General features: G+C 36.9%; 1 protein-coding gene across 1 annotated transcript in view; it reads right to left on the minus strand.

Annotated features, from left to right (window-relative positions):
- Window positions 1-12,875, minus strand: part of LOC133980371 (mitogen-activated protein kinase kinase kinase kinase 5-like) — a 39,021-nt gene that overhangs the window by 5,144 nt on the left and 21,002 nt on the right. The window contains exons 10-26 of the mRNA XM_062419074.1: window positions 11,700-11,762; window positions 10,382-10,463; window positions 9,744-9,860; window positions 9,442-9,523; window positions 8,758-8,810; window positions 7,980-8,026; window positions 7,736-7,780; window positions 7,123-7,143; window positions 6,981-7,026; window positions 6,380-6,533; window positions 4,933-5,033; window positions 4,492-4,533; window positions 2,905-2,983; window positions 2,700-2,776; window positions 2,039-2,099; window positions 1,703-1,805; window positions 1,505-1,563 (exon numbers count right to left, since the gene is read on the minus strand). Of these exons, the coding sequence (XP_062275058.1) occupies window positions 1,505-1,563; window positions 1,703-1,805; window positions 2,039-2,099; window positions 2,700-2,776; window positions 2,905-2,983; window positions 4,492-4,533; window positions 4,933-5,033; window positions 6,380-6,533; window positions 6,981-7,026; window positions 7,123-7,143; window positions 7,736-7,780; window positions 7,980-8,026; window positions 8,758-8,810; window positions 9,442-9,523; window positions 9,744-9,860; window positions 10,382-10,463; window positions 11,700-11,762 (1,232 nt within the window). The remainder of the gene's footprint in view (window positions 1-1,504; window positions 1,564-1,702; window positions 1,806-2,038; window positions 2,100-2,699; window positions 2,777-2,904; window positions 2,984-4,491; window positions 4,534-4,932; window positions 5,034-6,379; window positions 6,534-6,980; window positions 7,027-7,122; window positions 7,144-7,735; window positions 7,781-7,979; window positions 8,027-8,757; window positions 8,811-9,441; window positions 9,524-9,743; window positions 9,861-10,381; window positions 10,464-11,699; window positions 11,763-12,875) is intronic.

Raw genomic sequence — 12,875 nt, forward strand, 5'->3', positions numbered from 1 at the left:
TCACATCAACACTGGAAAACTGTCAACTGTGCAACATCTGCGTCCTTATGCAGCTTCAAAATGAAAAGTGAAGTTTAAAGGGACCCTTTGGGGTTTGTGACCACCAGCAGCACTATGGAGTCATTTCTTATGATTAAATGTAGGATGCACATGCAGGTGGCACGATTTACCTCCTGCTGCTGGTATCACGCTGTCCATATAGTTCCCTCACTGTGATAATTCCTCCTGTTCATACTGACTATTAAAAGATCTCCTTTAAATGTGCTTTCAATGGAAGTGATCGAGGACAAAATCTACAGTGTGTCCACACAGTCATTTAAAAGTAGATGTAAAGCTTATATGAGGCTTCAGCAGTCTGAGTTAGTTTTGTGGATATCTGACACATTTACAGTCTTTTTAGCATCAAAATTCCCTCTTTGTGTTTCCCTGTTGAGCTGTTGTGGAAGTATAGTAACAAAAATAGGGACTTTGGCACTAAAAAGACTAACGTTGAAAGATATCTACTTGATTTGATTCATTTGGACGAAGCTTCATATTAGCTTCAGATAAACTTTTAAATACATTTTTGCAAAGAAGGAGGACAGCAGATTTTGTCCTCTATCACTTCCATTGTAAGTGCATTTGAAGGGATCTTCTAATGGTCAGTATGAACAGGAGGAATGATTACATCAAGAAAAACCTATTTCAATGTTCACTTGGGCTCTTGACTGCTACTTTAAAGGTGCTGCTCTTTGTGTGTTGTTATTTACTCAAATTACAGCTAAACAGTTCACTAAAATATGTTTCTGAAAACATCTGAAGCAAGAAATAGGCAATGCACTAACATAATCTTGATCCATATATGATCAGAACTGCGTAGTTTGATAGTCAGATATTGGTGCTATATTGCGACATCTAGTAGTTGACGGACGGACTTGGCAAATTGCTAACCTATCCTTTAATGCCATATTTAGAAAAAATGTGAACCTGTTCTTTAATATGTGGTGGTGGTAATGTGCAAACAAATATACCAGTGTGCTAACAATGGCGAGGAAAGCAGACTGCAATCTAGTTAACATGGATGTAATCAGTGCACAGTTTAAGATATTTTTAAAAATCAGCTTTGCAAATGTTTTTCTGGAAGGAAAATCAACATTTTTGTTAAACCTCAAGGAAACACACTGAATGCAAACTTACATTTTGCAGGGCACATTTAAATCCTCACACGCAGGCAATAAATAAATAAAATAAATAAACTTTGAACACTAATGAGGCAGAGAGGTGATAGAAGAGAAGAAGTGTAGAAACCTTTCCACTACATCTGAACACACACACACACACACACACACACACACACACACACACACACACACACACACACACACACACACACACACACACACACACACACACACACACACACACACACACGCATACTATGTAAGTAAAGTAAATGATTCCCTAAATTTAAGAATATAGTATCTCAGCACACACATAAAATATATCAAACATTATCTGGTCTTACCAACTGAGCAGGTCTTGCAGCCTTTGGTATCAGGTATTTTACAGCTCACTGAACATTTCCTGAACACAAAATAGATAATATAGTTTTTTTAATGTAAAACATAATGTCCAAAAGTGTTTTGAGACAAACTTTTCAAACCAAACAAAAAAGAAGTAGCGACAGAAAAATGAAATACAGAGGAGAAAGTCCTATCGTTACCTAGGTAACAGCCGGTGAGTCGGCAAAGGAACCATCCTCTGGTCTCTCCGAGCCTGTTCATACAGCTCCTTCAGTGAATGGGAGTGAAGCTGCGATGATTTACCTGTAAACACACATTATGCATTTATTGTTTCTTGACATAAAGTTAATTAGTAAATGTAATAAGAGTTAGAGCTGAAAGAGGAGCAGAATTCCTTTTGAGCTGTTAATTATAACATATGTTGCTTTTGTTAGCAGCTCCTCAATATGTCCTTTAAACAGAAAGAGCGTCTCCTTGGCATATCAACTATAGCTAAATGACGTTTCAGTTTTTATTCAACACGCTTCTTTATTTACCTGATACAGACATGAGGACGTTATTAATGATGTAGAGCCAGGTACACTTCCCCGGATACAACTGAAAGAGAAAGAGAGAATATCCATTCATTCACTGCGTCCTTATTACTCCACTCAAATGATTTTGCTAACTTTTCAAGTTTTTATTTGCTTTTGTAAAAAGCTTTTCTGATTAAGTACCATCAGACTGTTTAATGTGCCAAAGTAATGTCTGTGGTTTCATGTTGGACTGTCTGCTGTGTATCTTTTACATATTTTTTAGGTACTGCAGGACACTTTTTCTGGCACTTTTTGCACACTGAGTATTTTATTACATATATATTTATTTTATTAGTACAATTTTGGGGCATTTTAGTTATATTTTATGTTACGTGTGGCTGTCTTAAGTGTGCATATAGCTGCTTAAAACTAAGCAATGTCCTGTGAATGGTTAATGAAGTATCTATTCAAGTGTGAGTTGGATATTTTAATATGTCAGAATCGTCTCCAATAATCACTTCTGGAGCTGCAGACAAAAGTTTGGCCAAAACAACATTACCAATAACTAAACTTGACTTCTTGTGTTAGAATAATTCTGGGGCTTAATGCAGTCGCCTTGTTTCTAACCCAAAGTCTGTAAAATATTGTTGTAGCTCTGCAGTAAGTTAGATAAGGATCCTACCAGCTCCATTGTGGTCTCTGAGCTGTTGAGGTTCAGGGTGTAGATTCCTTCTTCTGCCCCCAGGATGAGATGCCGGTCTAAGGTTGGGGGAAGAAAAGAGACACACAGGCTGGTCAGACAGATATAACAGACGTTTTATAGGGTTAAAAAAAGAGAGAGCAGATAATTTACTGGTGCTTCTGTGTGTTTTATTCAATGATACAACCTCTGTTAGCTGGGTTTTCCCAGGTTATGGAGCAGTTTATTTTCAGAGGACATCCATGGAAGATCTTTTTAAAGTAGACCTGGAAAAAAAGAGGTGAGGGGTATTAAATTATCCATTTGATGCCAGAATGACTCTATTTTACTGCCTTATCTACAAATAAACACTTGCTTACAATGCTAATGCTTCAGCATGTTAGCAAGCATAATATTAATGTTAATGTTGTTGAGTGTATTAGCATTTTTCAAATTAGCACTAAATAGAATATATCATCATTTAATAAAGAACTACAATTCAACCTTGTGGTGGCTAAAGAGGAAAAATCTGAGGGTTTTCAATGTTATTAGAATACATTGTCTGGGGGAACAATAATGTCTAAAACAAAGTTTGTGCCATTCCACTAAGTAGATGTTGAGATACAGCACTGTTCAAAAGTCTTAGGCCACCATTAGATTAGTTGTTTTAGCAATGCTATAATGACCATATATAATTATTTCTCAATATCTTTAATAGACCACAACCAGAAAATACAGGAAATGTGTATGCAGTATTAAAAAACAGAAATATTTAGTGTGACCTCTCCTTACACTTGAACAATAGCAGGAACCCGGCTCTCTAAAACCTAAATGGAATGGGACCCTGTAATCGCTAACACCTGTATTTATCCTACTATTTCATGTCAAAATGACTGCTGTGAAAAAGGTCAATTACACCAGGTTTGTGCTTTACATACACATTTAACTCATTGGAAGCTTGCTAATATGTATAAGACCAACTTTCAATCATATCATTCCATTCAAAATGCCAGAGATCACAGAATATGACAGACATCAAATCACCTGGACAGAGGAAGAAATAAAAGACCAGAAGATTTCTTCATAAAACTAATATTCTATTTTAACCTAATTTGTTTCTCTCTAACTTTTAATAAACCTTTTTATTCTTATTCTCTCTTATTTTACTTATTTATTTAATTATTTTTTATCTATTAAATTATTTATTTTCACTTCTTTATTTTCACAGCTTGTCAATCAACTAATTGTAACGCACTTTGAACTGTATGAAAGGTGCTATAAAAATAGAGTTTGATTGCATGATTGATTGATAACAAAAAGATGCATTTAAATCCAATGAATAGCCTTAGAGATATTTCAGTATGGACCAAAGCAGTAACAAACAGACAAAGACATCCCTGGAGGCAACATATTGAACAAAATGAGCCACTAGCACGTCTAAAAAATAATAATGAAAATAATAACATTACAAAAGGGTATCACTAAACAGAAGTATTCTGTGTTTAATATTTTTTTTAAAAAGGTATAAATTACACAGCAATTTTTTGTCTGCTGTGGCTTTCTGAATGTTTTATGTGGATCTCCGAGGGGCAACATCCAACTTTGTGATCTATAGCTCAAGATATTCTAATAAATATCTGCTGGATTTTAAGCTCTGACAGTCTCCCTTGGGTAAGAGATGGTACACACATGTGCAAACTTCAAACACAAAACCCCTCCAACATCTCAGCCGCTCAGCAGTAGCATTATAGATGAGGGGAGGGGGAATTTTTCTGGCAAAGCAAAAGAAACTCACAGGAGGTTTCTTCATAATGGGGCTGACACACTCAGCGGGGTCCTGAGAACAGAAAAGGGAAAATCTGATGATGAGCGTGTCAGGATGCAATAACAGGGAGGAAGAGAAGATAAGGATAATCAAAAAGTGAAATGGATATACATGTGACTCATTTTCCTCCATTATCTACAGCTGAATATGAGCTTCTGTTAATCTTTCTATCTGTTCTATAAGCAGACTTTTGATTCCTGTCACAAATGCACTCTTAGTTTATCACCATTTCTGTTACTTCTGGGGATATTTCTTCTATAATTCCTGTTCTAACTAGTGTGTAGTGTTGACTGGAGAAGCATTAAATTCATTTATATGACACAAACATTTAAGTGATAAACAGGCACAGAGCTACTGAGTGCAAAGCAGGGGGAAACACTTTTTCCCCAATTTTTTGATCCTCTGTTTTACCTTTGATGGGAGATGCCGTCTGCGTATGCCTTTAGGGGGGAGCTCAGGAGGAAGGAGGTCTGCTGGGTTCTCATTCAAGTGGACAGGTAGGGACAGAGGGTCTGGATCACACACACACATACACACACACACACACACACACACACACACACACACACACACACACATGAACACATGGTGAAAAACTGTGGGATATAATACAAAGGTAGATGTATTTCCTGTTGCGCTCCCACCGCAGCAAAAAACAGTTTTCTGGACTCTGGACTTCTTTCTAGACTATGTGTGTGTGTGTGGGGAGGGGGGGGGGGGGGGGGGTTGGGGGGTGCTGCCTTCTTTCAAAACCATGTGTTCGAACATTAATAGCACAACGCTATACTGCAAGGATACAAAACAGAAACAGAAATGCTTCTGCTTACGCTGGTGGAAAGGTCAGAGTTCAAATCTATTAAACCCTTCACTTAATCCTCTTTGATTAAATGACATCTGCCTCATTTCTGAACATAGCCAGTATCACTAAGGGATGTGTTCAGAAGTTGCACATTACCACACCCAACAGTGATATCACAGCATCCTGTTTGGTAAAGTTAAAACCGCTGGAGATCAGTAAAAACACAAGGCAAGGCAAATGTATGTGTGTAATACATTGCAGCAACATGGCAATTCAAAAATGCATCATCTTTAATATTTGCATCCAGTGTTGGCGAGTAACTAGTTAAATGTAATGGTGTTACGTAATTGATGATTACAAAGGGGGTTACATCTGAAGTCACACCTTTAAGATTTTGATAACCCGAACCCTAACCCTTTTTAAATATTTGACATGTTACCGAATAATTATATTGCTGTTTTTAATTCTTTGAAATCAATATTTAAAAAATATATATTTTGTATATAAATCATGATGTGGGCTTAATTGGAGCACACCTGAGCTTAAATGGTGTCACAGTACCAATTAAGCCCATGCCAGACTTTTGGCTTTTATCATCAAAGATCTTTATTTTATATTCCAAAATCTACATGAACTAATGAATACATTTTCAAATGAGCAATAAATCTTGCTTTATAAGAAATGATCTCCTTTATTAATCATGTCAGTATCCATGAAAAACACCTGAACTTAGATTTTGGTGCTTAATGGGTACACTTACCCTAACAGCTGAAAACATTAGTTAGAAAATTAGAAAAGTAATCAAAAAGTAATCAAATGTAATGAGTTGCACTACTTTGATGAGGTAATTGAAAGTTACTTTACTTATTACATTTTAAATATAGTAACTAGTTATCTGTTACCTTCCCAACCCTGTTTGTACTATTGTAAAAACCTTACAGTCAAGTTCACAGGTATATTGTATATGTTGCTATTTAATTCCTTCAGCTGTGCCTATAACTATGTTCCTTCTTCTCATATGTTGTGACTTAAGCACAGTAGAAATGTGCAGTGGCTCACCTGAGTGTCGTGTGGATCGTGGTTGGGGTGTCGGTCGGACATGCGTCCCACTAGAGGTCCTCATGAGAGGGGTGGGAGCATACAGCGAGCAGGGTTTCCTCGATCGGTCGTCCTCCCCCGCCATGCTTTCCTCTGAGCTGGTCCGCGCTTTGGGCTGCGCACACGGAAACATGCAGATATTTAAATTTCATGACCTAGTTAGTAATTTTAAAACAATTTAAAACGGACAGAGCAGGAAGGGGTTTTGATGTTGACCTTTAGCAGGGGGTTATTTTTTACTTCATCTGTGGTTTTATGAGTATGTACAATCAGTCATGCACAAGTTCTCTGATACTGATCTTAGATAGTGGAACATTCCTATTAATTAATGACATTTCCTTGAACTTACGTTTGAAGTTTTAGTCTATACATGAATGTTATGAAATCCAAAAATGTGATAATGATTATATTGACATATTGGCAATAACATGTTATATCAACAATAGTTTTCATTTTCTTTACGTTTTTTTAATGTGAATAGAGTGTAACAACAGTTTTAATAAGACTTTTGGCTTAGCCTACATACACCGATAAAACCACGTTTCCTGCACTCAATACACACCTTTGGAGGAAGCGGAGGTGGGGTTTCATTACTGGACATGATGAGACTGTTAACAGAGAGAGTTTTTCAGTGTTTCTGGTGTGTTTATGATGCAAATACACATTAATACACATATGACAGTTTTAAGCATTTCATAGTTTACCTGGTGGCTTGTATCGTAGGGCTGAAGTGGATGAAAGACAAAGAGAGAAAGTGTCAGTGTAGTCCATTAAAATTGTGCATATAATTTTCTTAACCCTTACACACTGTTCATATTCTGACTCATAATTATTCTCTACACCAATTCACATTCAGAAATTCCCCATCAGTCATTAATAAATGTTTGATTAATCCTTAGTGAAGCTGTCAGAGAGCAAACAGAGTGTGTTCTATTTATTTATGGAAAACAAATTCACAATCACTATTTTATGGACCAGAAGAACATTTTATGTAATATGAAGTATATATTTAAATTTTGTACAATTTCATTTATAAAAATGTGTATCAGCTGCACAAAAATAAAACAATTATGCATTTTATTTCCATGGGTAAGGGTTAAGTAACTGCTATCATTAGCTTTCATAAATAGGAAAAATGTCCATGTGATTATCTGAGCTTGCAAAATATATTTAGCTATGAACATAACATAAGAGTTCAAATTCAGGCTACCAGCAGTGTTTTGGATTTAATCATGTATATGCTGTACTTTGGGGGAGTTTTTTTTGTTAGTTCAACATGGATCTGGTGTAATTGTAATTGTGTGATGTCGTTCTTACATATCCACATCGTCGTAGTCATCATCTGAATCTGTGTCCTGGTCCCTGAGAGAGAGAGAGAGAGAGAGAGAGAGAGAGAGAGAGAGAGAGAGAGAGAGAGAGAGAGAGAGAGAGAGAGAGAGAGAGAGAGAGAGAGAGAGAGAGAGAGAGAGAGAGAGAGAGAGAGAGAGAGAAAGTTATGTATTCACTCAGATTTGTTATCGATATAACTCCATGTCTGTGTTTAATTTTGTGATCCAGTTACCTCATTGGACTCATGTTAATGCTGGGCAATCCCACTGAAGGCCTTAACTGTAGAAAGCACATGCAATTGCCAGTTTTTTATAAAAGGTTACAGTCTACAAGTACAAACTTAATAAGTGCATGAAATAAGGAAGTAAAAAGAAGGAGAAACCACAAAAGACAGAACCCAATAGTCACAAATTCTCATCTACACTCCTCTATTTGTTGCAGTAAATTCATATTTCATGATAAATATTACAGTAAATATAGACTCTATAGACTATGTGCTAAACAATTATGACAAACGAGGACGCCTGCACACAAAACTCCCTCTCTGATGAGTCCTGTAGTTCTTGTTGACATTAACAGGACGTAACAGAGGTGAATTTTGGTGGAGGAATCTGTTTATTTTATTGTGTGCTTGTCTAAATATCAGCAATGTTCTTTTAATAGGTTGAAAATAGAATAATATTTACTGTACAACACTATGAGTGATCTAGATAGGCTGGGGACATCACAAGCTGTGTCCTGTAGATACCCTCTGTACTGTATGTATATATCCAGGCAATATGCAATATATATGGGTCAATGACATTTTCTTGTGTTTTTTCGTGAGCATTCAGTCTTACTTTTGGTAGAAAATGTTGTAAATGTCATTTCAAATGACATAAAACCAACAAAAATACAAAATGTTAATTTTAACAAATCTGATGCTGCTTTTAAAACAATTTTTTAAAAGATATTTTTGAATTGCTCATCTTGCTAACCCTAATTTGACATTAAACGTGTCGTAAGCTTACCGTGGTGTCCGGGGATTGTTTCTTCATAGGCCTCTGAGTATAGATCTGTTCCACTGAGCAACAGTAAAAAAAAAAATGCAGTCATTATTCACAATTATTATTCTCCAGAGAAACTCTAATCAGTATGCAGTAGGCAGTATTGATTTGTATTATTTCAACAGCAACATAATCATCAATAAATGAAGAGCAACAGGACTGAAGCAGATGTGCTCAGATAGTAGAACGAGTGACTTGATGTGTTTATTCGCACGCTTTCAGTAATGTACATCACTTGAGAAGGTGAAGTGCTGAGAACATGAGTAATGGACATAGAGTGAATAGTTTATGCCCCATATGTGATCATGGTCTTTAATCTTAATGAATGTATGAATGAATGAAATAAATATCATCTCTATCAATATGGATCTAAATATAAACACCTTTGGTATAATGAGTATTCATGTTGCTCTAAACAGATTAAGTTTGTTATTTACTGTTTATACTGTATCCACATACTATATATTATACAAAATCTGTCCGTTTTGAGAGCTATATACAAAACTAAATGTACATATTTGATTAAATGCATTAAATGAATCACTAAACTAAAAAGTCACTGGCAAGAAATATTTGAAAAAAATTGGATGAAAAAATATATTCAAAGTACATATGATATAAAAACATAAATAGGATATGTTTTCTTACAGCTTATGTCAGAGTTTGTCCTCTCTGCTCGGTTGTGTTTGTTGATAGACTGGATCCTCCTTAAAGATCCGGGCACTACCACCTTAAATCAACAAGAAAACAAATGATTAATACTATCTAACTAGAAATATACATCCATGGCCATACATTTAAGACTTAATTTCAAATGTAAAGTCAAATTATGATGTTCTGCTTCCTGCTTGGCTGATTCATGATGACTGTGATCAGGCTCTTCCTGTGTCATCAACAGAGAGCTTCACCTCAGTTAAAAAATAAAGTGTTAATAAGAATCTAGTTCAAACCTCCATCTCTTCATCGTCCGTCACCAGGCTGCTCTTCAGTTTCTCAGGGTGTTTGAACTTCTCCAGCAGGTCCAGGGTCAGGTCCTGGTTCAGGGACTGCTGGATCAGAAACATGTGCTGCAGGGAGGAGCAGGTTGGAGAAAAGATGGAGGGAGTAAAGATGAAGACAGAGATAATCAGTACAGCTGACAAGAGACAGTAAATACGTTATTTTATTAGGTTCTTTTTTGAAAATCATCTTCACACTGATGCACTACTGCTACCCAGAACATACTGTGAGTGTGTAGAATAAGGGTTAAGTATATATTGAAAAAATTAGTTCTGCTACATTTTCAGGGTCATTGAAATACATTTTAGGTTTGTTACTACACACAAACCTACTGGAGTCTACCATAATGCCACTGCAGCCACTCAGTATAGCTAACTCTACATGTGCAGTGGATTTTGTCCCTCATCTCTTACAGTGTCGTTACTTCTGAGGAAATAGTGTCAGTGCCTGTATAGAGACTAAAAGTTTCTACAAGACCTTTACCCACCTTCAAATGGACATGACACTTATTATATTAAGACAGACTTGTTGCAGAATTCATGACTACATAATATAAACTTGACTTGGAGTGAATGTGAGCAGTACTGACTGAGAGCATCTTGGCTGCGCTGGGTCTCTTCTTGGGGTTCCTCACCAACATGGCCTTTACAAAGTTATAAAACATGGAGGACCTGCACACAGGAGATAAGTTGGCAGCTTTTTATAACAAGGAACTTAATAAACAAAGATACATAATACTAGATTAGAAAATACTTCAACATCAGTGCAAATTATATACATTTGTTGAATAACAGTAGCCTGTACTGTCATATTATTAAGCCTTATATACTGTTCAGGGTCTAATTTGACCAATTTTTTATTTTATTTTAGAGAAGTTTTAGCCAGACATTTGATTACTTATCCTAATGTGACCCAGAATATACAAAAAATTGAATTATTTCACCTTTCTAAAAATGTTTCTGTGCAGTTTTTGACTCATATTTATAAAAAAATAAATAAAGAGTGGACTCTCTCTGCTCTCTGAAAGCTTAATCAAGGATTTATCACCAGTTTATTAATGACTGTGTTGTGGACTGGGGTTTGGGGTTGTGTTTTGGTGTTCCTTTTTCTGTCTCTCCTGCAGGGCTGGCGGTGGTTCGGGGGCGGGGTTGACCTACTTGTCACAGGAGCAGGGAACAGAGCAGAGCACACCTGGTTTCAATCTACAATCACCACCACTCCAGAAAAAGCCTGGTTCACCTCCACGCCCCTGCCAGATGATTCAGTTACCAAGCCACGGTAGAGCTATCAACAGCAGCAGTGATCTCTTTGTGTCTGACCTGATATTCACCTGCTTCTCTCTGTTTCCCCCCAGCCTGTGTCCTTGCTACCAGCCTCCAGCCTGCAGCCTCCAGTCCCCAGCCACCGCTGCCCGCTACGCCACCTGGAGTGGTCCGTTTTTTGTTCCCTTTTGCCCCAGGAGGGAGTCCAGTCTGATTCCCCTCTTCCAACTACTGCTATTGTCCAGCAGCACCCTCCGTTTGCAATAAACCTGTGTTTTGAACAGTTCCCCTGCCTCTCCTGCCTCTTGGGTCCACCTTGCTTAATCCCCAACAGACTGAATGATTTGTAGTTGTGAAATTATGTATAGAGGCTAATTATGCGTTTATACTGTGAAATGCCCAGATATGAGCAGTAAGTTAAGGTGTTTTTATCAGCAGCTTTATCTTTATATGACCTGCAGAGCTTTTATTGCTTCTCTACTTCTCAGATTTCAACATTTCATACTTGTGAACGCACACTAAGGCTTAAAATATACAATGCCTGATTGCAACAACTTGATTGATACTGTAGGAACCATTTGCTCCTGATTAAATGATTAAAAACAAAGTATATAATAATAGAGAGTGTGGTAAGTTTTTATTTACCATTTTGACTTGTCCTTCAGTTTAGGAGGCTGGTAGCCACTCTTGGACATGAGAAACAGGACCCTGCAGGAAAAAACATGGTTAATGAGAATCTGCATGCACATGAAATGTCACATACATTTGCACAAGTCTGGTCTGCTTTGTGTTTCACTCAGAAAAGTGACATGGAGATATGGGGGCAGACCCTGAGACACACGACTTCAACTAAAGTCAGAATCAAGTTACGGTACAACGACGAGACTTCATACTTGACCAAAAAAACACTTAAAACAACCAATGATAACCAATGACTTCCATTAAAGTTGGACTTGTCCTTTTCCTTAAAATGGGTCATCACCTTACCTGTGCTCTGCACTCACTGCAGCAGAGATACAGACAGACACCTTAAACCCCTATTTACTGTATAATACAGACATTTACCGATTTTATTTGAGGGATGAGTGTGTAGATATATCCACTGTAAAAAGTTGTATCTATGGCATGTACACAGCTGCTTTCTGATAACAATCCCACAAATACAATGCTTCATATTTTAAGGATGTGAAAACTACTGTCAGAGGACTTTACAGCTGATGGTGATGAAACCTGAAATTTTGATTTGCGTGTCTATTTAGTGTTTATTATACAGGGAGTAGTGAATGAGTGACTAAGGGAGGCCTCTTTATTTCACTTGCAAGCACAGAGCTTCAGGTTTATTTTGTCATCTTGAATATCATCATCAGGCCTCATATTAACAGTTGAAACATTAGAGCCACTAAGTCCCTATAAAAACTGAGAGGTCTGTTAATAATCCAGAGTAAGTAGGACACATGTTTTATATGCAGATTTGTATGTGTTATTTTCCTGTTTTATCATCACATTATAAATAAGCTAAGACTTAATTAGTCCCCACAGGAGAAATTTACATTGATTGATGAGGCATGAATCATAACAACCGTGCACCGTTTGTCCAATCAGAATCAAGCGGTGGTTATATTATCACTGGGAGTACTCAGGAAACACGTATTCACTCAGATTTCTTGAAGCTGATTGGTCAAATAGTGCTCAGGAGTTGCTGTTAGCAGCATGGTGATATAATAGTCACAGCTGGAAATCTTCATTTAGTTATCACTAGGCAACAGCTGCATGAAGGGTGAACTAACATTTATGTACTGCCATAAAATATGAGGAACAAAA

This window comes from Scomber scombrus, chromosome 5 (assembly GCF_963691925.1).
Source record: "Scomber scombrus chromosome 5, fScoSco1.1, whole genome shotgun sequence".
Taxonomy (NCBI): Eukaryota; Metazoa; Chordata; class Actinopteri; order Scombriformes; family Scombridae; genus Scomber; species Scomber scombrus.